This window comes from Sminthopsis crassicaudata, chromosome 3 (genome assembly GCF_048593235.1).
Source record: "Sminthopsis crassicaudata isolate SCR6 chromosome 3, ASM4859323v1, whole genome shotgun sequence".
Classification (NCBI taxonomy): Eukaryota; Metazoa; Chordata; class Mammalia; order Dasyuromorphia; family Dasyuridae; genus Sminthopsis; species Sminthopsis crassicaudata.
Window position 1 is genome coordinate 4,834,312 of NC_133619.1, and position 25,257 is coordinate 4,859,568.

Here is a 25,257-nt window from a genome sequence, read left to right on the forward strand (position 1 = left end):
AGAGTGTTGGGCCCAAAGTTAGGAAGACTCATTTTTTTTTTTAATTCAAATCTGAATTCAGATACTAGTATCTGAAACTGAGGTAGTTTTGGAAACTGAGGTTTCCTCATCTGTAAAATAAACTGGAAAAGGAAATGGTAAAATAATAGCTTTGCAAAGAAAAATCCAAATGGGATCATTTATCAATTTTGAAATGTTTTGTTTTTATAAATTTGACTTATTTCTCTGTTTGAAAAATGAAGCATTTGTTAGATAACTTTACTTCATTTTTTTTCATATTTACTATCACTAACCATATTTTCTTACAGACTATACCCCCCATTTATTACAATATCTCTCTCCTTTATTATATACACTTTCTATCTGCACTAATAATAAGAAAATTCTTATGAGTAATAAGTAAGATTTTTCCATGTAGTAATGTAAAGAATTTAGTCTTATTAAGACCTTTATGATTTATTTTTTTCTGTTTATTTTTTAGGTTTCACTTGAAGCTTGTATTTGAAAGTCAGATTTTCGATCAGCTGGATTTTTTCCCCCATCAAGAATGCTTAAAAGTTCTCTAATTCACTGAATATCTAATTTTCTCTCTCAAAGATTATACTCAGTTTTGTTGGGGAGGTGACGCTTGGTTGTAATCTAGTTCCTTTGCCCTCTGGAATATCACATTCTAAACCTTCTTATCTTGTAGTGAAGAAGCTGCTAGATAGTGTATTATCCATACTGTAGTATCACCATACTTGAATTGCTTCTTTCTGGCTATTTACAATATTTTCTCCTTGATTTGGGGTTCTGGAAATATCATCTTTGTTTTTCAGGCAATCCATTTTGGTGTTTAATTGAGGAGTTTTAATTTGTTACCTTTTAAGTCTTCTTTCTCAAGTTTCATATTCAACTCATTGACTCTTCCTTTATTTTATTGAGGGAAGTTTTTTAAAAATACTTTTTTCCTCTACATATTGCTTTGGCTGCATTCTCCTAATTTTGGTATGCTGTTTCACTGTTGTTATTTTCTTTAAAGAAATTATGTATTCATTGTATGATTTATTACTTCAAATATTCATTAAGATTAGATTATTTAGTTTCAAATTAATTTTTAACCTCTGCTTTCATAGCTCTTTATTATATGGAATTTTTATTTTATTATGGTCTCAAAAGGGTACATAATATTTCTCTATTTCTGCAGTTGTTTGTGAGCTTTTTATACCTTGCTCAAATAATAGTCCTTTTTTTGTTTTTGTTTTTTTTTGAAGGAGACACATAGAGCTTCCAGAAAAAGGTATGTTTCTTTCTATTCCCATTCAACTTTCCTCACAGATCCATTATATCTCATTTTTTTAAAGAGCTTATTCATCTTAATTTAAAAAAAAATATTATGCCATGGTTAATTTTTGCTCAATTTAAGAGAGGAAAAGTAAGATTATCCTACTTGTATAGTTTTACATTTTCCTTTCTCCTTTCATATATTACATTTTATTTTAAGAATTTGGATTTTTGGATACCATTGGAAAAATGGATAGTGTCACTGCAAGAACTCCTTATGATAGTAAGATTTTTTATTTGTCCTTTACTCATTCTTTCCAACTTAATCTCTTACTTTAGACTTTGGATTCTGGACATTGTTGGAGTCAATGTCTTCCTGAGGAACTTCATGCTATGGACTTGCAAGATTTCGATGTTCTTAAATCTACCAGTGGCAGAACGTAGACTGATTACTACACTCATAGTCTGAAATTTGTTATATCTTGAACAGCATTTGGATCTGTGAAATCCTATATTATCTATGTTTCTTGTTAGAGTACCAGTAGATCACAGTTGACCTGAAAGTTTATGTACTTCATAGCAATAGAACTCTGGGTTTCTCTGTGGTCTGAACTTTGTTGTTGTTGTTATTCTACTATAGACTGGGCTAGGGGCTAGATACGAGTCCTTGATCCACTCCAGATACCAAAAACATATGGCTACTTCCTAATTCTGTCAGTACACAACATCAGGCCACTGATTGCTTTCTACTTTGGACACTTCTCTAGGCATAGGTATTCTGAAACCACATGATATCTGAGAGCTATCCCTAAACTAGGGATAGAATGAAAGTGTAATATTCTTTTCTAAAATATAATGTTCTTTTGGGAGCAGGTTTCTTGGGGGGGCTTCTGGAGGCAGCCTTCCTTTCAGTTCAGTTCAATAATCGCTTCAAATGCAGCCAGGAGTTAAAGTCCAGATCCTTTATTGTCTCCTTCAAAAATAGCCCAGTTAGCTTTCTTAGAAACTTATCTCTCTCCTTGGTTCTGAGAGCTATTGCCACTAGGCCTTTGTCTCTTCCAGCTTCTGCCTCTAGTTTCATCTGAATCCAAAGCCTCCAGCCAGCACAAAGGTAGAAAATGGAACGAATCTGTCTCCGCCTCCAAGAGTGGGCTTGTGGGTCTGGCCCTCAGAGCTTTTTGCTTATATGCTGTACACCGAGTATACTCCAATCATTACATCACTAGGAAACCATTATTTGTTGTAGGATTAAATCAATGCTAAATTAGATTTAAGCAGTGTCTCCTCAATTCCACTTAGTACGATGTTTCAAGTTCTGGCCCATAACATCTCCTTGGAGGATCAGATCAATCATACTGAACCATGCTAAATTAGTTAATTATTGTCTCTATCAATTCCACCGTCTTAGTACCTTGTAAGAATCGTAACATGCAAGTGCTTTCCTTTGGTCCTTAGGAAACATTCTATACTCAGATACTCAGATCCAGTAATAGAACTGCACTTTGTCTTCTATTTCTGCTTGCTACAGAGTGTTAAGCCCTTGTACCTTGAATCCTGGACTTCTTTCCTTATACAAAACTCTCAATCACAGTTCAATCCCAGTGTAAGGCTCCATGTAGTGCCTTAATGCCTTTTGTTGACTATGCCAACCTGTGTTGGGAAAAACCAAAATAAAACAAAATGTTGCTGTTTTTGTTTTTATTTTGTTTTCTTTATTTTAAAATCAGAATTCAATTTGGTACATTATTTAGGTCTTTGTGGTATAGTTATCTGAGGAACCCATGACATACTGCTTTTTCCTAGTCTATCACTTCCAGGGATCTCTTCTTTTAAGCTCTCTCCCATGGTTCCATCTAATGTTCTGGAGTCCACACTTCTTAATGTTGGCACTACAATAACAGTGAGAATGTGGGCTATCTACCTTCTGCCCCCCGTTCTTTTTTATATTAGACTTTTAAATTATAATAAAAAAGGATCCTTCCATACCCATGCTTTACAAAGTTCTTAGCATAAACCAGTTTTGCATTTTGTTGAACACTTTATAAAGAGTTATTGACATAAATATGTCATGTCTGGATTAGCCATATTTGATTTACATATCTATATCTATATTGGTATTTGTGTGTAACAAGTTAGATATATCTTGATCTTTATGTCACTGAATCACTTTTCTAAGATTATTAGTATTAATGAGAAGTATATGGTTCATATGAACAAGTTGTAACATTACATACAAAGGTTACACAGGAAAAGTCATACAAATGAGGTATAAATATAAAGTATGTTTGAAAACACAATTGAGTTGGTCACATGTTGAGAGAAAAGAAAATTAATGGACTACTAATGTCCTCCATTGGTATCATCATCATGTTAAGGGAATGTGAGGAAGGGCCATTGCATTTTGGATCCTGACACCTTATTCTTACCATAAATTAACCCATAGTTTTCAACCAGGAATTTCTCTAATGATAACCCTACACCAATTTTTATTCCCCCAATTCATGTGCATCTGCACACATGCATGTGTGTTTACTTAGGTTTGCTTATCTCCAATGTAGACCTTTTCATTGATCCTTGAGTGATACAAAATGCTTTTATTTTGATGTCAAAAGTAAAATTTTCAAAATAAAGAAATTGTCTTTTTTTTCAGAGAGAAGGATGGGGCTATTAAAAGAGTTTCATATCTTATATTTCCATATATGTCATGTTGAATAAGAAAAATCAGTACAAAAATGAAAAAAAAAACATGAGGAAGAAAAAAGCCAACAAAGAAAAAGGTGAAAATACTATGCTTCAATCTACATTTATTCTCTATAGACTTCTCTCTGAAAGTGGATGGAATTTTCTATCCCAAGTCTATTTGTATTGCTGTGAATCACCACATTGCTAAGAAGAACTAAGGCTATTATAATTTATCATCACACAATCTTGCTATTACTGTCTACAATTTTCTCTTTGTTCTGTTTACTTCACTCAGTTCATGTGAGTCTTTCCAGAGTTTTCTTAAATCAACCCATTCATCATTTTTTATAAAACAAAACTATTCTGCTACATTCATATACCCTAACTTATTTAGCCATTCCCCAATTAATGGTCATTTAATCAGTTTCACATTCCTTTAGGCATTATCTTTTTAAAATAAATAAGGTTATCTTTTTTAGGGTCAACTTCAAACCATAATTTATCCATCTCTACTTCTCCATAAAGAAAGTATATTTTCTTTATGCTCATCACCTGAATTTAGACTGCTTAAGATTTCTTTTTTTTTATAATTTAATTTTTATTTTATTTTATAATTATAACTTTTTTTTTGACAGTACATATGCATGGGTAATTTTTTACATGATTATCCCTTGCACTTACTTCTATTCAGATTTTTTCCCTTCCTCCCCCAACCCCCTCCCCCAGATGGCAAGCAGTCTTATATATGTTAAATATATTACAGTATATTCTAGATACAATATATGTGTGTAGAACCGAATTTTTTGTTGCACAGGAAGAATTGGATTCAGAAGGTAAAAATAACAGTTTACACTCATTTCCCAGTGTTCCTTTTCTGGATGTAGCTGATTCTGTCCATCATTAATCAATTGGAATTGGATTAGCTCTTCTCTATGTTGAAGATATCCACTTTGCTTAAGATTTCTTTGTTGTTATTGTTGCTGTTTTTACTTCATTTTTTAAGCTTTTTATTTTTAAGACATATGCACAGACAATTTGACAACATTGACCCTTGCATAGCCTTGTGTTTCAGATTTTCCCCTCACCTCCTCCCCTAGATGGCAAACAATCCAATATATGTTAAACATGTTAAAATATATGTTAAATCCAATGTTTATAAATATATTTCTACAATTCTCTTCCTGCACAAGAAAAATCAGATCAAAAGAAAGTAAATGAGTAAGAAAACAAAATGCAAGTGAACAACAACAAAAAGAGTGAGAATGTTATGTTGTGATTTGCATTCAGTTCCTACAGTCCTCTCTCTGGGTGTAGATGGCTCTCTTCATGACAAGATAATTAGAACTAGCATCAGTCATCTCATTGTTGGAAAGAGTTATGTTCATCAGAATGGATCATCACATGATATTGTTGTTACTTTGTACAATGATCTCTTGGTTCTGCTCATTTCACTTCTACTTAAGATTTCTGTCCAAATTCTATTCTTTTATTCATGTTTGTAGATATTTCTTCATTTCTTTTAAATTCTCATTTTTCTGGAAGATAATGAACATGCCAGACTACTTTGTTTTTTTCCTGGGTGAATAGTTAGTTCAAACTCTTTTTGGTGGTTATAAAGTAGATCTAGGAAACTTTGTAAAATCTGGAAATTGAGAATGCAAGAACAAAGGAATAATGTGTGCTGAAGACATGATGGTTTTTTTAAAAAATTAAATTTTTTTATTTTTTATTTTTATAGCTTTTTATTTACAAGATATATGCATGAGTAATTTTATAACACTGACAATTGCCAAGACTTTTGTTCCAATTTTCCCCTCCTTCCTCCCATCCCCCTCCCCCAGATGGCAAATTGACCAATACATGTTACATATGTTAAAGTATAAATTAAATACAATATATGTATATATGTCCAAACAGTTATTTTGCTGTACAAAGAGAATCAGATTTTGAAATAGTGTACAATTAGCCTGTGAAGGAAATCAAAAATGCAGGCAGACAAAAATAGGGGTATTGGGAATTCTATGTAGTGGTTCATAGTCATCTCCCAGAGTTCTTTTGCTGGGCATAACTGGTTCAGTTCATTACTGTTCTATTGCAAGTGATTTAGTTCATTTCATTGTTGAAGATGGCCACATCCATCAGAATTGACCATCATATAGTATTGTTGTTGAAGTATATAATGATCTCCTGGTCCTGCTCATTTCACTCAGCATCAGTAAGACATGATGTTTTTTTTTAATGGAAAATGGTACGTTTAGCTAATTCATTCCTTGGTGGATGCTATACAAGAACTAACATGGTGAAATGCAGTGAGGACCTGGGGTTAAGCTATAGTTCTTCCATTTACTTTCTGTGTGATCTTGGATAAATCCCATCTACTCTTTTTTGGTCTGAACAGCTTTATATGAAAAAAAAAAAAAAGATGGGTTTCTCTAGATGATAACCTAAATTTCACTGTAGCACAAAATATATGCTCCCATAAATATTTTGAATGCTCTGATTTCAATAAATGTCCCTATATATTAGCAAATTTACTCTATACATGTATTAAATGTAACATGTAAAATTTTGATTTATTTACATTTGGTTCACTGTAATAATATCTAGTTAAGGATTTCAGACATCTAATCAACAACACAAGATTCTTTTCATTGAAAGACCAAGATTTATGACCATATGACCAAGAAGATGAAAGACTAGATGTTTTCTGTAATCCCCATTACTTTTCACATATCTCCAAAATAATAATTATGCAAAAGAATTATAAATTAATTGCAATTGTCACCACAGGCTAATCTCAAAAATCTCAATGGAGTAAAAACTTGGTGAATTAACTATGAATGTACTGATTAATACCTTATTCTGAAGGTACTCACTCAATATCCTCCACCAACTAGATTTCTTGTTCTGGCAAGTTGTAAAAATAGAACCACAGGCTTTTGTTTTCATATTCACTCATCAATTACCTTATTCTACTATAATCCTCCAGATTTGATCCCTACCCTTATCCAACAATTCTGTGGCAACAAGTAAGATAACTTGTTCCTCTTACTCTATATGAAGGCAGTGGAAGTATATAAAAATGGAAGCTTTCTCTCCCTTCAGAGGTAACATGCTATAGTGAATTAGTGCTCAGTCAGAGAAATAAGGAACAGAGGAAATTCATGCAGGATATCATGTGTGTGTGTGTGCATGTGTGTATATCTGTGTTTGGGGGAGTGTTCTATCGGCCTGAAGGAAAGGAGGTTGACATCCATCTGAATCCTGTTCCCTCAACTTCAGCAATCACTTGTGGTTGAATATTGGGGAAAAGTGAATTCCCTGGCATTGGAGGAGGTTAAGATAATTTTCAGTTTCAGCCTTTAAGAGATCTAAAGTCAAAGAATAAGGAGTTCATGCCTGAGCAAGAGGAATTATAAGGAAAAAGTACCAAAATTATTAATGGTCTTAGCAAGAACAAACTCAATTACAACATTTTAGCACAAACATATTAATGCACTGAAATGTTAAAAACAGAGGGAAATGTGACTTTCAGAACTTCTAAAAAAGCTTAACATCTGGCATAGCAAAAGACCCTATGGATTTCCAAGAGAACATGAGACCATAGCAGGATGTTCCCACATGATAAAAAGAGAAATAGGAGTCATAAAAGCAGAATTTATGGCCTGAACAGTAGAAATAATTGGCAGAATAAAAAAAAAAAAACTTGAATCCATAATGGCAAAAAATTAAAAAAAAAATGCAAGTATCACCAAAGAAGAAATAGCAGTAAAAACATATTGAACTTAAAAATACACACACAAAAAAAATCTAGGTGAAAAGGGGGGAAATAATAATGTGAAAGAAAGCATGATCTAAACACACAAAAAAAACATACTGATCTCAAAGACAGGGTGTGGAAAGACAGTTTCAGGGTTATGTCTCCCAGAAGAACCCAACAAGTTCAAAAGCTTTTAACACTGTAGTTCAAGAAATAATTTAACAGTCCAGAACTTGTGAAGATAGAAAATGTGCTGTTTAACATATATTGGATTACTTGCCATATAGGAGAAGGGATGGGAGGGAAAAAAATTTGGAATATAAGGTTTTGCAAGGGTGAATGTTGATAATTATCTATACATATATTTTGAAAGTAAAAAAGCTTTAATTAAAAAAAAAAGCATAAAAATGATAGTTAAATGAATCCACAGATGACTTTCAATGGGAGATCCTAAACTGAAAATTCCTAGAAAAATATTCATAATTTTAAAAAATTTCAGTGACAAAAAATAAATTCTTCAAATGACAGAGAGAGAAAAACTTTCACATGTAGAAAAGACATTTGTATAAGACAAGACTGATGTGCATTCACCAGGTATTACAAAAAAGAAAAAGAGAAAATAATGTCTATAAAGTAAATTATTTCAATATGTCTGAAACTTAAGCCTAATTTTCTTTTTTTTCAATGACTATCAATTTTCAATGAAATAAAATGGATGCTCAATAAAAGAGGGACTATATTAATAACCAAATAAACAAAAAACATATGATTATCTCAATAGATGCAGAAAAAGCATTTGATAAAATCCAACATCCATTCCTACTAAAAACGCTTGGGAGTATAGGAATAAATGGACTATTCCTTAAAATAATCAGGAGCATATATTTAAAACCGTCAGTAAACATCATATGTAATGGAGATAAACTGGAACCTTTCCCAATAAGATCAGGAGTGAAAAAGGTTGCCCACTATCACCATTACTATTCAATATTGTACTAGAAACGCTAGCCTCAGCAATAAGAGCCAAGAAAGAGATTAAAGGAATTAGAGTAGGTAATGAGGAAACCAAACTATCACTCTTTGTAGATGATATGATGGTATATTTAGAAAACCCCAAAAATTCTGCTAAAAGAGAATAATAACAAAAGATACAAATTCAGAAAAAAGGAGATAGGAGAGAAAATAGATGAAAACATAATTCTACCTCGCATCACTTTAAATTTGAATGAATTAAACTATTCTATAAAAGAGAGTGAAAGATTGGATAAGAAAATAGAATGGACTTCTGTAGCCTAAAGCCAGCTTTGTCACATCTCAGCTTTCCTACTAAATTCTGTCAAACTTTTAGGAGACTTGGGGAATGTTGATTCTAATAAAAAATAGAGTTACCCTAATTTTAGGATTATTTTAGTTCACTTTAGAGTTCCCAATACTCTAATTCCATTTAATCACTTAATAGCCAGATTAACTTTTCAAAGAAAACTTCTATAATTTCTAAGTTAAAACAAGAAAAATACAGAAATATTTCCATCATATTTACACATGAATGTCCCTAAAATCCTTCAATCTATCTCCAATGAGGTGTGGGGGATTTGGTTCAGTTCATTTCATTTTCTAAATAGCATTAGTCCTACCAAATTCTAAATCCAAAATCCCCTTGGGCATGCTGCATTGAATCCTGGTTTTTCAGACCTTCCCTTCTGAACTAGCTGCAATATTTATCCTAAAATTTAGTTTCCAAGTTGTCCATAATCGAAGGTCCTACCTAATGTCCTACATCTAATAATTATCTCACTATACCTAAAACTGAAAAGGATAAGCAAAATGCACCAAAGCCCAAGTCCAGTTTTTGTTTGTTTGTTTTTAGAGCACAAGGTCTAAGGAGAGGAGTAAAATGCTTCTTCCCTAACATAGTGAATGGTGCTTATGCTTTTGGTCAGTTAGATTACCTCTGAATATCAGTAGAAATAGAACAAGTGAGACTATGCAAGTCTGTTAGTGTTTTTATGGTTGATTAGTTTTGCTATGTTTTTAAGATGCAGAATCCTCTCCGAGGTAGATGCTATAGACAAAAGCTATTCTCTCCACATGATGTCATGCTATTTTCTATCAGAAGCAGGTCCCTGGTATCTCTCATATGTGTTCCTTTCTATCAGATGATCTGGGCATTGATTATATTGCCTGATTACAAAAATTAAAATGCCACAATCATTTTTTAAACAAAAAGTAACTGTAACACAAAATCACACATGAGAGAAAAATTGACTGGAACAAAATTTACCATGTATCAGGTGATGCTGAAAAAGATAAAAGTTCCAGGCATCCTAATGAGATGTAGCTTCTGGGATCCTCTAGCTTTAAGAATACAATAGTAATATTTCTTCCCTTAGCTTTTAGGGAAGATATAGCAATAATCCTGAGGTCCCCTGATCTTTGGAATGCTATTGTTCTAATGATGTTTGTCAGTAATCTTGAAGTCTTGTGACCTTAGAAAAATTATAACATAGTCCTACAGACACTGCTGACTGTTAGATAAATAATCTGTTGATCAGTGATAAGAAAGTTATTGAGACAGTAGTGAATAGATCATTCCTCAAACCTACCTGCAAGCCATAGAACTAGCAAATAAGTAAGATGAAGCTTCTGGTTTCTCTAACTTGTTCCTATAAATTCATCTTCTTGCTCCAGTTGCTTTGCAAAGTTCTTTTGGAAATTAGCCTATTTCCAATGATGCTACAATTATAATAAACTTTGCCCCTTGACTTGGAGATGGGTTCAAGCCTGCAAATTCTTTTGAGACAACTCACAATACTGGTCTGAAACCCCAAGCTTTGGGGGTATCCTTTGTACCTCAACAATCCTATCAGACAAAACAAAGAGAAAAATTACAACGTAGATATAAACAAGAAAACTGCATTATGCTGAAAGTAAGCATAGATAAGAAATCAACAATCATATTCATATTAAATTAAATACATAAAATATACAACCTCCATATGTTCCAAATGGCTTATCATATAAATTCATAAATAAAAATGAATTACAGACATAGACAGAATACAGTAATAGTAGGAGTTTTTACCGTATTCTGTTCTTGACAAAACTAATAAAAAAATAAAGAAAAAGGAAATTTAAAAATGCATAAATTGCTGGAGAAACTATACCTGAGAGAATTATGGTATCTTCTCACTTGGACTACTAACTATATGTATACACACAGAGAGGGACTACACACACACAATTTAGGACTATTAAAAATTCAATGATGTATTAAAGCATAAAGATCCTACAAATTAATGTAAAAAGGAAGAAGTAATCCTTTATAAACCATAATGCCATAAAATGGCCATAAATTCAAGGAATACAAACAAAAGATATAGACCCAATGGATACTTAACAATGAAGTTCTAGATAATTAATGGATTAAGGAATATATATCTATATCTATGATAACTATCTAAATATATACACACAAACACACACGACTTGTGTGTATGTGTGTGTGTGTGTGTGTGTGTGTGTGTGTGTGTGTGTGGAAGGGGACTGATATTTAGAGAGAGAGAGACAGAGAGACAGAACACCTGGTAGGGATGGGCCATGTGACACCTCATGGAAGGCAATATTTAATGGCACCATAGATCTTCTGGCAGGTAGGGATGTTCCTAGCATCAAGCCTAGCTAATTGAACACAGCAGATGCTTAATTAAATTTTGTTGATTTGAAATGGCAGAGGAATGGATGTTATTTGATATATGGAAAACCTCTATAATTTTCTATTTCAAAGTAAGATAGACCTCTTCAGTCTGAGGACTGAAGGATGACTTTCTTAGGTTGCTGGAGTGGGATGTTCTATGCAATTGCATCACAAGACCTTTAAAGTTTCTTCCCATTCTGAGAGTGTGACAGTAACAGGTTTTCCTTTGGGCCTAGTGTCATAAACTAATCCATTTTAATGAATGCTAATGAATAAAACTTTTAATCTCAACTTTGTGTAAATGGAAAATAACAATAAACTTTCACCACAAGCTTGACATTTTCAGACTAGGAGCATTTTGGATAGAGTAATAATTGAATATGTCAAGAATTTAGGAGAAATTTCAGTCCTAACAGGTAGAACAGATGGGAGGAAAAGAACTGGCAGCCTAGGACCATGCTTGAGTTCCTGAACATCCAATGATCAACAAGCATTATCCATCACTTAGTATATTCCAGACACTGAATCTGAGGCTAAGGATTAAATATCCTTTACTATTAAAAAGATACATATTAGTGGAGGAGATAGCAAATATATATAAATTATGTGATGTATAAATACATAAATCAATAATTAAAGTATTGGGTAGACAAACTGGCCATTTTCTACTATATCACACCCCCCTTTTTGAATCCTGAGAAGTTATTCCTCCATGTTTGACATTTCAGCATCCTGTTCATCAAATCCTCATTTATCAACCTCTCTAGGCATGATATATGCATCCCAAGGAAACTACCTACTCCATGATCTAGCTATATTCATAACTCTTTAATATTAGTTCTTGATTCCTACTTTTATGAATCCTTGGTTCTGCCCTATCCTGGTAACCTTCCTTCTTCCCATTTCTCTTACAGATAAGTACTCTATTTTGAAAAATCTTGATTTGTTCTGACTCTTCCCATAGTAATCAGCCTATTTCCAACCAAGCCAGGCTTATCCAATCTTTATGTTATGTCTCTCCCATTGGTGGCTATCCCTAGTGAAGGACAGGTCCATGTGCATGAAAATAGTTCATTCTCTGAGAAAGTGATACAAAGAAATCCAGAATTTTGATATTAACAGCTGCCAATCTCCTGTCTCTGCTGAATACATTCCAGGAAGAATGAGAGTGGCTGAGGTGGACATTGGAACACACTTCTCTGTCCTAGGCTGACTGGTTTTGGTTGCCAGAAAAAAAGTTGTGGCTTTTTTTTTTTTGGCAAAACTTAAGAGCTGGCTGATTTCTTGTCCCATAATTATTAGTGGCAATACTCCACCCATGAGAATTTACCGAGTTACTAAGTGGTCATATCCCAAGTACCAGACAGAACTCCCAAATGAAGGATGCCATTATTAGTTGGAGAGAACAGTTTGATGGCAAATATAGATCAGTTTTGGGGAGATATTTGGATATCCTGTCCAGGGCAGGCTGCAAGACAAAAAGATATTAAACACTACCAGATCCAATGGGTCTTTTACCAGAGTCAAATTTGAATTGCTCAAAAAATCTGTCAATACTTATTGTCCATTTGTCTTATCCCTCCTCAAACCTTTCCACATTATACCTTTTGATTTCCTATCTCAAATGAAAATAACTTTTCAATTGGCAAATCTGATGGTCTCTTCTGAGACTTCTTCTTTAGTTGTATATTGAATTTGATACTATTGACTACTGTCTCTTGACTTCTCTTTCTCTTGGTTCTTCTCCTATCTGTCTAACTGCTCTTTCTTTATATCCCATGTATACCTTATATACCCATACTTATCATAAGTTTCTATCCTGAATTTCCTTTTGTTTCTATTTCTCGACATGATCTCTCCATACCTCTAATGGTCCCCCATAATATCATCTCTATGTACATTCTTAATGATTTTTATATTCAATCCATCTCTCTCCTTTGCTCTTCCATCCTGAACCAGTAATTTGCCTATTTGACAATGAAACAGGTATCTCTAACTCAACATACCCCAAACTGCACCTAATTTCTTCCCCACAAAGGCTTTGATCTTGCAGCTTTTGCAATTATTGTAGAATTCACTGCCATTCCAGATTCATTATTCTGCTGTTCTACTCACATCCTAATCACCACGTTATCCAGTTTCCAAGCAATACCATTTCAATCACTACTACAATGAATCACATCTCTCTTGTATATAGCTAGCATCTTGGTTCATAATCTCATTACCTTTGGCTAAAATAATAATTACTGATAATGATTTATTCAAAAGCCTAACTGGTTTGCCTGCCTCTTTTCTCTTACTACTTTAGTCTATCCTCCATGGAAAATTAATTTTCCTTAAGCATGAATTTGATGCTGTGATTTCCCTTCCTTAACTCTCTAGCATAGAATCTATATTTCTGTTTGAGCTTTTAATGTCTGTCACAACCTGGTGGTTAATCATCTTTCTAGTTTCACCTGACAATACTTGGCCTCCTCCTCACTATGCAATCTTGACAAAATGCCCTTCTCTATTTCTCACACATAACACTCCACATATTTACTCTGTGCACCTCTCCTAGTTACTGCATATGACTGGAATGAACTCTATCCTTTTCTTTACCATACAGAATTCTGTTTTTCCTTTAAAACATAGCTTAAGCTTTCTGCATGAAGCCTCTTGTGACCAACACCTACTCAGTGGTCCTCAAATTGTTTAAATAGGAGGCCAATTCACTGTCCCTCAGACTGTTGGAGGGCTGGACAATGGTAAAAACAACTCACACTCTGTCTCCATCCCTCAGCCCATTTGCCATGAACCGGCAGACCGCATAAACGTCCTCAGTGGGCCGCATCTGGCCCATGGGCTGTAATTTGAAAACCCCTGAACATTGTTAGGATCCTCTTTCTAGGGACAGGGCAGCTAGGTGGTATAGAAGAGAGAAGAAAGCCCATCAAAGAGGAAAGAATCTAAGTTCAAATACAGCCTCAGACAATTACTATCTGTGTGGCCCTGTCAAATCACATAAACCTGATGGTGTCTCCCCTAAAAAATTATGTTGCGTTTAACTACTTTGTATTTATCTGTATCAATTTGTATTTTTGTCATACATCTGTATATATTTCTTTCTCTCTCCCATTATAGACAAAGCTTATTTAAAGTAGGATCAAAATGCAATCAATGTGAATTTTTAAAAAATATGTAGTATAGATGACAAGCTGGGGAGCAGTCTCGCTGTCTGTTGTATTAATCAGTTCATATCTATAATATTATTTTAAGTTGGGTGTCCACATTATAGGAAGGATAAAGGTTAACAAGAATCTATAGATATAAACATGTGTGTATATATACACGTATGCCTATACTATATGTGTATTGCATTTATTTGTGTCACATATCATCCATGTACATATACCATAGGAATGGCTTTAAGGGTATGGTTTTAGAAAGAATAGATAGATAGATACACATGTGTATCGTTATGTACGAATACATATGCATGTCTGGGAAGCATTTATATACATTCAAGACGTGAGCTGAGAAGATAATTCCTATAAGTAGAAATCACTAATGATCTCCCTGCATGGAAGTTAGGCTGATGTCCTTCTAATTGGATATGATTTGATAATCAAGACTAGAATATGTTTTTGAAATTTGGATCCCTGACCAATTTCTCTCTATGATGTAGACCAGGGGTTCTCAAACTACGGCCCGCAGGCCAGATGAGGCCCACTGAAGATATTTATGCGGCCCGCTGGGTTATGACAAATGGGCTGAAGGGGGGAGACAGAGTGTGAGCCTTTGTTTTTACTATAGTCCGGCCCCCAACAGTCTGAGGGACAGTGAACTGGCCCCTATTTAAAAAGTTTGAAACTTTAAAAAAAATTCTAAACCACTCACAAGGTTATAATTTCCATGAAATGACATGGTTTCAAAGGAAGTCTTGGCTTTCAGAAGCCTTGTTAGCAGAAGTTTAGAACTAGTTTGACTTTGGAAGCATAAAGGAGTAAGTTGTGGGAGTTAAGTTTGGGAAAGTAGAGGGAACATTAATATGAAGTCCCCCAAGAACAGAAGAGGTGGAGGAAAAAAGAGAATCCTGAGCCTGACTGAACTCATTCAGAAAAGAGGGGAAATGTTCAGGAGGTGAGCAGTTAAGGACCTCTAAGCTAGAGTATTTGGATCTCCTGAACTCAAAGCAGAGTTTGCTACTAGATGCGGGCTCTGGGGGACCTGATTCTGCTTGTTGCTGCTGCTCAATATATGTCACCTGAAAAGCCTCCATAGAGAGGAGGCAATCAGGCTGGAAAAGAGATCCAGGAGTAGAGAAGATGCAAGAAAAGAACAATTCTACCCAAAGGGCTAGAGTTGGATGATCTGCATAATCGGGGCTAGAGAGGATCATAAGAATCAGAGTGGGGGCACCTAAGGACTAAATGAAGGTCGCAGGGGGCTGCAATAGGGAGGCTCTCCCTACAGGCAGTTTAGGATAGGAGCATCCTAGGATGCAAAAGCAGGCAGATAGGGACAGAGGCACCATGGGATAGCATAGGGAGATCCGAGACTAAAGCAGTGAGAATGGGGCCAATCAGGAGGACTGGATCTAGGTGTGCTAGGACAGAAGGGGCAGGGAGAATTGTCTGCACCAGGTACACCCTGATGCCCGGGGTGAGGAAGAGCGGGATGGGGAGTGAGAGCAGAGATGGGAAAAGCTTAAGAAGGGGATGGCAAGGTTTAGAATGGAGCCTCTCTCCCTTCCTTCCTTCCTCCCTCTTTCTTTTCTTCCCTTTCTCCTTCTCTTCCTCCCTCTTTCTTTGCCTCCCCTAGTTCCCTTCTGTGGACATAGAGTATCATACCTTTACCTACAGCTGCTTTTAACAGCATTTCCTTTCTCTTTTGCATCTCTGAACCCTCCCTAGACACCTTGGGGTTTACAGGCTAGATTTCTTTCTTAAGGACCACGCCTTAAACCAAACCCAATCTGATTCTCATTGGCCCCTGAGAGGTCCCGGGCCAAGCCCCATTTGGTCTTTGTTTGGGTCCTGATTGAGTCAGCTGGAATGTAAATAGCCCTCATTTCCGCTTTGGGCAGAAACCCTGAGGCTCTTATTTATTTAGCTCTTTTTGGATTGGGCAAAAGGCTTCCTTTCTGATTGCTCCCCAGCCTTAATCATTGGATGGGCGTGGTATCAGTCAAACTGAGACTGCTTAGCTTAAAAAGGCCAAGATCTCCAATGCAGGCGGGGCCAGCTCCAGTCTTCTTGATCTAGGGGTCCTCAAACTTTTAAAATAGGGGCCAGTTCCCTGTCCCTCAGACTGTGGGAGGGCCGGACTATAGTAAAAACAAAAGGTCACCCTCTGTCTCTGCCCCTCAGCCCATTTGCCATAACCCGGGCGGACCGCGTAAACGCCCTCAGCGGCCGCATCTGGCCCGCGGCCGTAGTTTGAGAACCCTTGAATTCTTGCCGCTGGACCCAGGTGGCTCTGGAGGGGAAAGCGAGGCAGGTGGCCTTGCACAGCGCTTCTTTAGTTAAATCCAATTCACTTGCATGTCATGGCATGAGCACCCGGATGTCGTGGTCCCTTGTGAGAAGGACCAGCAGCATCCACAACCTCGCGGAGGCAGGCTGGGAGGGAGTGGTGCCCGCGGTTTGCCCGGGCCGCTCAACACAGTGTTCAGTATCACAGAGATCGGGAGAGCAGAGGCCTTGCCCACCTGGGGAACCGGGGCGGGAATAGCTTTCTTGGGCAGAAGCTGGGGCAAAACCGGCCTAGGTGGGTCATTCTGCTCAGAGCAGTCCAGCAGGGTCCGGTGGTCCGGAAAGGCCCCTGGTTGGTGCAGGCTGGGAGCGTGCTTGGGCGTGATGACATGAGGGGGCGCGCTGCTCACGCTCCTGACATCACAAGCTCAGCCTGGCTTGTGATAACATCCGGCCTGCGCCAGCCCAGCCTGGCTTGTGATAGCATCAGGCTGCGCCGCTCGGCGGCGTGGGTGATGATGTCAGGGCAGTGCCAGGTTCAGAGGGAGGCAGATGTCACCACAGCTGGCTGTCCATAGGAGAGCCCCACTCTCCTGTGGGGATGGGAATAAGCTGGGAATGATTCCCAGCACTGCTGTTCCTGAGGAGACACTCCCCCAGCACCGGCCCGCGGTAGGCCGCTGCCGCACCTGCGGCCCACATGCGGTGGGCGAACCTCCCAGCTGGGGGCAACCAAGAACTGCCCCGACTGACTCGAGACTGGCAGAGACCCGGGAAGGAGCGCCTGAGCCCCGAGCAGATGCCTCCCAAGTGGGGCCCGACCCTCCTCCGGGCTGTGCTCAGCGGCCCGCCACCAGCTGGCCAAGGCCCTGTGGTAGTGAGGCGAGCGGCCAGCAGGTGGCACCACAGGCCGCTAGAAGCCCGGCCCAGCAGTCCCAAGCTTTCCCAGCAGCGATGATAATCGCTAGCAAATCCCAAAAAATCACATACATATACTTGTCTTAGCGTTACACAAACACACAAAAATAATACTAGGCCAAGATGACTGGAATAAGCCTCCTAGTGACTTCACAATAGCATTCTGGCCTAATATCCAAGAATTCAGGTATTATCAAATTGGATCTAGCCCAAGGATTTAATGATTGCTCAACATAAAGATCATAAGGAACAGCAAAAACAGCCTGAATCGCATCATTACAGAAATGGATGCAGGAAAAGCACTTGATGCAAATCAGTTGATAAGTATTTATTAGTTATCTTCCACGTAGGACCTTGGTAGCGTGGACCAGAGATATAAAAATCCTAACCATTTATGCAGAAAATTCTACAAATACAGAAGTAGAATAATATTTTTAAAAAATATGATAAAAGCTTGCAAGTATACATCTACAAAAACAATATATATAAAGTTTTCTTTGTGTATACATATATACACATAGGGAAACATAGACAATATAGACACATGATACACAGCATCAACAAAACTATTCTTGATGGTTTATGGAGAAAATCATAAAGGATCACCAAGCTAATTGATTCAATTAATTTCTTCAGTGAAATTGACATACAAAATAAACCTCCGAAAAAATCAGCAGCATTTCTATTTACAAATCATCCCAGAATGAAAGAAGAGAATGGGAAATCCCCTATTATAAATTACATAAAACCTAAAGTATCTACAAATTAGTTTATTAATGCATACTTGAAACTTGTTGATTCTTAGTCATCATTTTTTTTTAATTGTGTCTGACTATGGTCCGACTTGGAGTTTACTTGGTGAAGATGTTGGAGTAGTTTGTCACTTTCTCCTCTAGCTCATTTTATAGATGAAGCAAACTGAAACTAACAGGCTAAGTGACTTCCCCACAATTACACAAGTAGTAAGTGCCTGAAGGCATGGACTAAAGGACATGAATCTTCCTTACCCTCACCAAGTCCTATATATACAACTATGAAAGGCCTTTAGCAAATGTAACTTTTGGAATAGTTTTCATGGCTGAGCTGCACCAAATAATAACAAATGATGATATTGCTGAAAGTAATATTTAGAATTAAAGACATATCAAAGTAAAAATGAGATAGTAGATAGTTAAAAAGACATATTTTAGTCTATAACTAAATAGTTATAACTATAACTATAACTCTTAGCAAATTTGAGGTAATGTCCTTGTGAAAAAATGAGTTTTTATTTGACAAGAATTCAGAAAACTGGAGTGTACTTTGGTAGAAATTATGTTTAACACAAAATATCACATAATATAAGAAGTTCAAAATAATATTACAGGAACATTAAAAGTGCCTATACAAAAAGAAAAGTATATTTGATTCCTTTCATAACTAAAGTTAAGGAGAATGCTTTTAATGAAACAAATAAATAGAGGTAATCATAAAAAATCAAATAGGAAATGTTGATTATGTGAATTTCAAGTGCTGTTGAAACAATTTCCAAAAACTAGGATACAAAAGTGAGAAAAAATTTCAACTTTAAAAACATGATAACCAAGATATTTAGAGAAATAAAACATATAAAAAGTCAAAAACTATCCCCCAATGGACATGAACAAACAGTTCTTAAGAGTTGAAAACTTAATAATACTATAAAGATTTAACCAAACATGAGCAAGAACAGAAATTTAAATAAAAAAAAAAACAAAAAAAAACTAACTGATGCCATTTTCTATCTAGAAACTAGACATCTGTCAATGTGAAAACATGGGAAAAGTTAGTTTTGGAGTGACTATTAAAGTGAGGGTCAGGAATGCATTGACTTGGATAGCAATGTGGAATTATTATTAATCACTCTATGTGGCAAACACTCTGCCATATATATAGTTTAAAAAAAAACAGACTTTGCCTTCAAACTTACTTTTTTTTTGGGGGGGGGGTAGGAGATAGATGATTATGTATGGAAAAATATAGAGAGTAATAACAAAGAAAATATTTTTGTGGGGTATTTTTGCCGGGAAGTATGCTGTAGGCTAGAGGAATAAAAAAAAAAAAAAACTTTCATTTAGAAAATATTTTCTGAACAGAGTTCTGAAGGAAACAAAAGCATTTTAAAAGACAAAAGTTAAATATAAATATATTCTTGACATGGGGATAAACCAGGTCAAAGTTACAGAGATGGTGTTGTATGAGAAACCACAAAAATAGTTTGTTTGAATTGCAGAGTACAGAAGATGAAATGATTTATAATATTGAAGTGGAGGGGACAATTTGCGAATGGCTTCAAAACCCAAATAGATGAACTCATATTTGATCTTGGAAACAATAAGGAATGAATGGACATTTCTGAAGAGAGTTCATGGTTAGACCTGCTTGTAAGGAAAATTACTTTGGCAACAACATGGAGGATGTAAGAGTCAGGGAGAGAAAAGTTTTTTGCAATAACCTAGACTAGAGATGCTGGACCAGACAAGAATGATGACTTTATGAATGGAAAGAACATGATAAGAGATCTTGTAGTTGTAAGAACAAGATCGGGAACCTGGATATATGAAACGAGAGAGAGAGTGAGATGTTCATGGTGATCAAAGGTTGTGAACATGGATGATGGAAACATGATGGTTCCCTTCACAGAAATAATGTAATTCAGGAGATGGATTTTTTGGGGAAAGATAATTAGTTCTGTTTAGAGATATTGAGTTTGAGATTCTTAAAGAATATCCATTTCAAAATTCCAATAGTCAATTGGTGATAGATTGGAAACTAGGAGAAAAACAAAGGCTAGATACATAGAACTCAGTATAATCTTTGTAGAGATAGTAATTGAACTTATGGGAGCTGTAGACGTCACCAAGCAAGAGAGTATAAGAGAAGAAGAGGGAAGACCCCACAAAAGAGTTATTAATGTATACATAGTTAGAAAGATGACATCATATGGTTGATGAGACAGCAGTAGAAAATTAAGAACATTCAGAAAGGCAGGAGGAAAACAAACAAACAAACAAAAAAAACAGAAAGAACAAAATCTAAGAAGAAGAAGAATATATAAAATGCCACACAGAGATCAAGAAGGATAATGATTGAATAATGGCACCTTAATTATTGACTAATACCCAAAAACTACAGTAGAACAAATCTTGGGAATCATATAAACTGAGCAATTCAGATAATAACTAAAAAAAGAGATCCGAGAAGATGCCTTCCCAGCTTATCGTTCAGTGACTTTCTATTTATAGTCATGATTATTCACTTTTAGCTTCCAAGTCCTGTAGTTATTGAAAAATTCCCAATCCTGATCACAATTCCTATATCTGGTGCTCTGGAAAATAGTTCTGAACACTTTATTCATGTTTTTAGGAATAATGTTGACCATCTTTACCAGGTTTCTCTTCAGGGATCCTTCTTCTCTTATTCATAACCAATGAATGGCCTTATTTAGGTTCCTTCACTCAAATTGTCACACTGCTCCATGGGCTTATCTTGGTTCTCAAAGACTACATCAATAGTTTTCAATCCCTAGAAAGTCCTACCATTGTGGAAGGGCTTTAAAAACGATCCCCAAGATGGACTACTTTCAAATTATCAACATAGCTCAGAATATCTATTGGGATACAATGTTTTAGTTTTAGGAACTGATGATATTACCTTCTAAGGCATTTTCAGTGAAGGAAGTACTTACACTTTTGATTTCAGAAGTCTCTGAAGTATGTTCTCCAATGATAAAAAAAAATATGAACACTATACTGCTAAGGACCATGCCTAAGTGAAGGGGCAGGTCAATTCTTCTAGAGCCTCCACAGCTGCAAATCATAACACTTGAAGGAGTTGCAAAGCAGTCTTTACTGACAGCTGTTCCTCGTGGATTGGGAATGAAATAAATTGAAGGCACGAGGGAAGAGGAGAGAAGTCAGACAATGCAGCTGCCTCTCAGTGGAGAGGTCAGAGAACAGCAACTGCCTCTCAGTCTACTTGTATCATCTCACATGAAGAGATCCATTCTACAGGTCTGAGTTAGACCTCCAGCAGCCACTGACAGGTAGCTCCCATATCACAACACTATACTATACTTTTTAGAAAACAGAAATAAACTCTTAATTGATAACCACATTTTAAGTTGTTAATTAAAACAATTGGACCCCTCCATAGTACAGTGGATGGTGTGCCAGATGTATTAGTAAGACTCTCTTCCTCAGTTCAAATCTGGACTCAAACATATGCTAGTTTTGTGATGTTAGACAAGTCATTAAAACGTATTTGCCATAGTTTCTTCATCTGTAAAATGAACTGGAAAACAAAATGGTGATTGTTTTATTCTGTTGTAGCTAACTTTTTGTGACATCAGTGGAAATGCCAAACTCCTCTAGTATCTTTGCCAAGAAAGATTCAAATGAAGTCATAAAAAGTCAGACACAAGTGAAGAACAGTGGAAGGCTTAGAGTGCACACATAACAGTAGTTGCCTGGAAAGTTAAATAGGTTCATCAGTATAACTAATTAAATATTTGAAGCCTTCATATGTAACAATATGGATTGGCCAATCACTAAAGCTACTTGAGGCAGCTACAGTGAGCAGTGAGTAGTCAGTAAAACTAATTTTTGTGAGTTCAAATCTGGCCTTAGACACTTACTAGTTGTGTGACCATGGGCAAGTTTCTTAGCACCATTTAACTCAGTTTCTTCATCTGTAAAATGAGCTGTAAAAGAAAATGGCAATCCTTCCTGTATTTTTGCCCAGAAAACCCCAAATGGGGTGAGAGACTGAAAAATGACTAAAGAACTAAAACTACTTTGAATGCAATATCCAGTAGTGTTCATAAAGGACTCTAAAATAGTCATTAAACAGGCATATGATCCACAAGATTCCTTAATATGCTCTGTACTAAATTAAAGTGTAACTGAATTTTTAGCTACCACAAAAAAAGAAATGCTAAAAATATTTTTTGTACAAATAGGTCCTTTTCACTTTTCTTTAACTTCTTTGAGACATGGACCTAGCAGTGGTATTGCTGTGTTTAAGGTATACAAAATATTCTAGTCTTTTTGGCATTGTTACAAATTGCCCTCCACAATGAGTGAACTATTTTACAACTTCACCAACAATGTATCAGTGTCCCAATTTTTCAACATACCCTCCAACATTTGTTATTTTTATTAGCCAATCTGATAGGTATAAGTTGGCATCTCAATAGTTTTAATTTGCATTTTTAAAAATCAGTAATGATTTAAAGCTTTTTTTTTTCTTATGACTGTTAATAGCTTTGATTTTTCTTTCTAAAATGATCTATTCGTATCATTTAAATATTTATCAACTAGTGAATGTCTTTTAGTTTTCATAAATTTGGCTCAGTTCTCTAAATATTTGAAAAATAAGGACTTTGTAAGAGAAATTTCTTGCATTTTTCTCTAGTTTACTGTGTTTATTTTTATTTTTACCTACGTTTATTTTGTAAAAGTATTTTTATTTCATTTAATCAAAATTATCTATTTTAGTTTATACAACCTTCCATTTCTCTTGCTTGATCATAAACACTTTCCTTATCCTTAGATCTCACAGGTACATGTTTCTATGCTACAGCAATTATGTATAAATAATGTATCAATTTTTACTTTATCTTGGAATATGATATGAAATATTGATTTAAGCTTAGTTATTACAAATCTGCTTTCTAATTTACCCAAAAATGTGTTGTTGCATTGTGTAGTTCTTTCTGTCATTTGATTCATTGTGGCCCGATTTGGGGTTTTCTTGACAAAGATACTAGAGTGGTTTGCCATTTCCCCTTCCAGCTGATTTTACAAATAAAAAAAGTTAGGCAAATAGAGTTATATGACTTGCTCAGGGTCACGCAGCTAGGTAGTAAATAGGCTGCATTTGAATTAAAGAAGAGCAGTCTTCCTGAATTCAGGATTGGCACTATATCTATTGCACCACCTTATTATACCAAACACTAGGTTACTATGGTTATATACTACTGCGTATTATGTCCCTAAACTATTACATTCATCCACTACCAATACCAGAGCAATTTGATAATTCCTGTTTTTTAGTATAGTTTGAAATCTGGTATTGCTAAGCAAACTTCCTTAACATTTTTTTTTTTTTTGAGATTCTTGATCTTTTGCTCTTGGAGATGAATATTTTAACCTTTTACTCCCACTCTAATTTTTTTTTTGAATATGGAAGGGAATAACTAAAGTAACTCAGAACTGTCATTTCCCTCATATTAACTTGGACTACTTATGTTCAATTGATATTTTTCCAAAATTAAATGACTTTATTTCTATGAAAAGTGCTTTTTAATTGTGTTCATATATAGTCACTGGGTTTATCTTTGAAGATTGACTCCCACGTATTTTATGTTTTCTGCAATTATTTTTAATGGGATTTATCTTTGTATCTTTTACTGTTAAGTTTTGCTGATAGAAGATAAAAACACTGATAATTTATTTGGATTTATTTCATATCCTACAATTTTACTGAAGTTGTGAATTGGTTCAATTAGTTATTTTAGTTGACTCTCTTAGTGTTCTCAAATTATAACATCATATCATTATCAAAGATTAATACTTTTGTTTACTCCTTGACTATTTTTATTCTTCCGATTTCTTTTCTTATTGTAACATTCATTTCTAGTACCACAGTGAATAATAGTGGTGATAATGGACACAATTGACTCAGTCCTGATCTTATTTGGAAGTTTTGCCATCACTATTATTAGTAATGCCTACTTTTGGTATGAGAAAGAAAGATTCTGCTTATTATTCTAAGAAAGATTCTAACGATTCCTTCATTTTTAAAAATTGGAATATTTTGTATTTTGTCAATGACTTTTTTGTATTTATTGTATCATTATTTGATTATTTTTGTTATTGATACAGTTAATTGTGCCCATAGTTTTCTTAATATTGAACCAACCCTGTATTTCTAGTATAAATAACACCTGGTCATAGTATATATGAGCTTTATGATATATTGTGGTGATCTCCTTGCTAGTATTTTACTAATATTTTTTTTGCATTGATATTCACTAAAGAAAATTGACCTATCATTTTATTTCTGTGTTTTTTGTTCTTTCTGGTTTAGATATCAAAATAATATCTGTGCTATAAAAGGAATTTGGAAGAAATCCTTCTTTATTTTTTCAAATAGTTTTATGTAGTATTGGGATTGTTTCTTAAATGTTTGGTACAATTTACTTGTAAATCCATTTGGTCTTGGGCATTATTTTTCTTATGTTTCTAAAAGTTAGATTCTGTAGATAGTGCTGTTAACAAGATGATGTTAGTCAATAGATAAATGTTCATTAGAATCTGGGATGATAAAATGTATCAAGATTTCTTTCAGAAAAAATATTTTCATAAACATTATTATATCTTATTTGTTGTTTGGTTTTTGTTCTGTTGTATTTAATTTATTGTAACCCCATTTGGAGTTTATTTGGCAAAGATGCTGGAGTA

At 35.3% G+C, this 25,257-nt stretch overlaps 1 protein-coding gene across 2 annotated transcripts in view; it reads right to left on the bottom strand.

Moving 5' to 3' along the window:
- The window catches only part of OSTN (osteocrin), an 82,268-nt gene extending 60,699 nt beyond the window's left edge, over nt 1-21,569 (bottom strand). Inside the window, exon 1 of one of the 2 annotated variants that reach the window (XM_074307663.1) lies at nt 21,480-21,569. In XM_074307663.1, coding sequence (XP_074163764.1) covers nt 21,480-21,557 — 78 coding nt within the window. In that variant the 5' untranslated portion in view covers nt 21,558-21,569. The remainder of the gene's footprint in view (nt 1-21,479) is intronic. The other variant, XM_074307662.1, reaches the window with a different exon arrangement.
- Between the last annotated feature and the right edge of the window lie 3,688 nt (nt 21,570-25,257).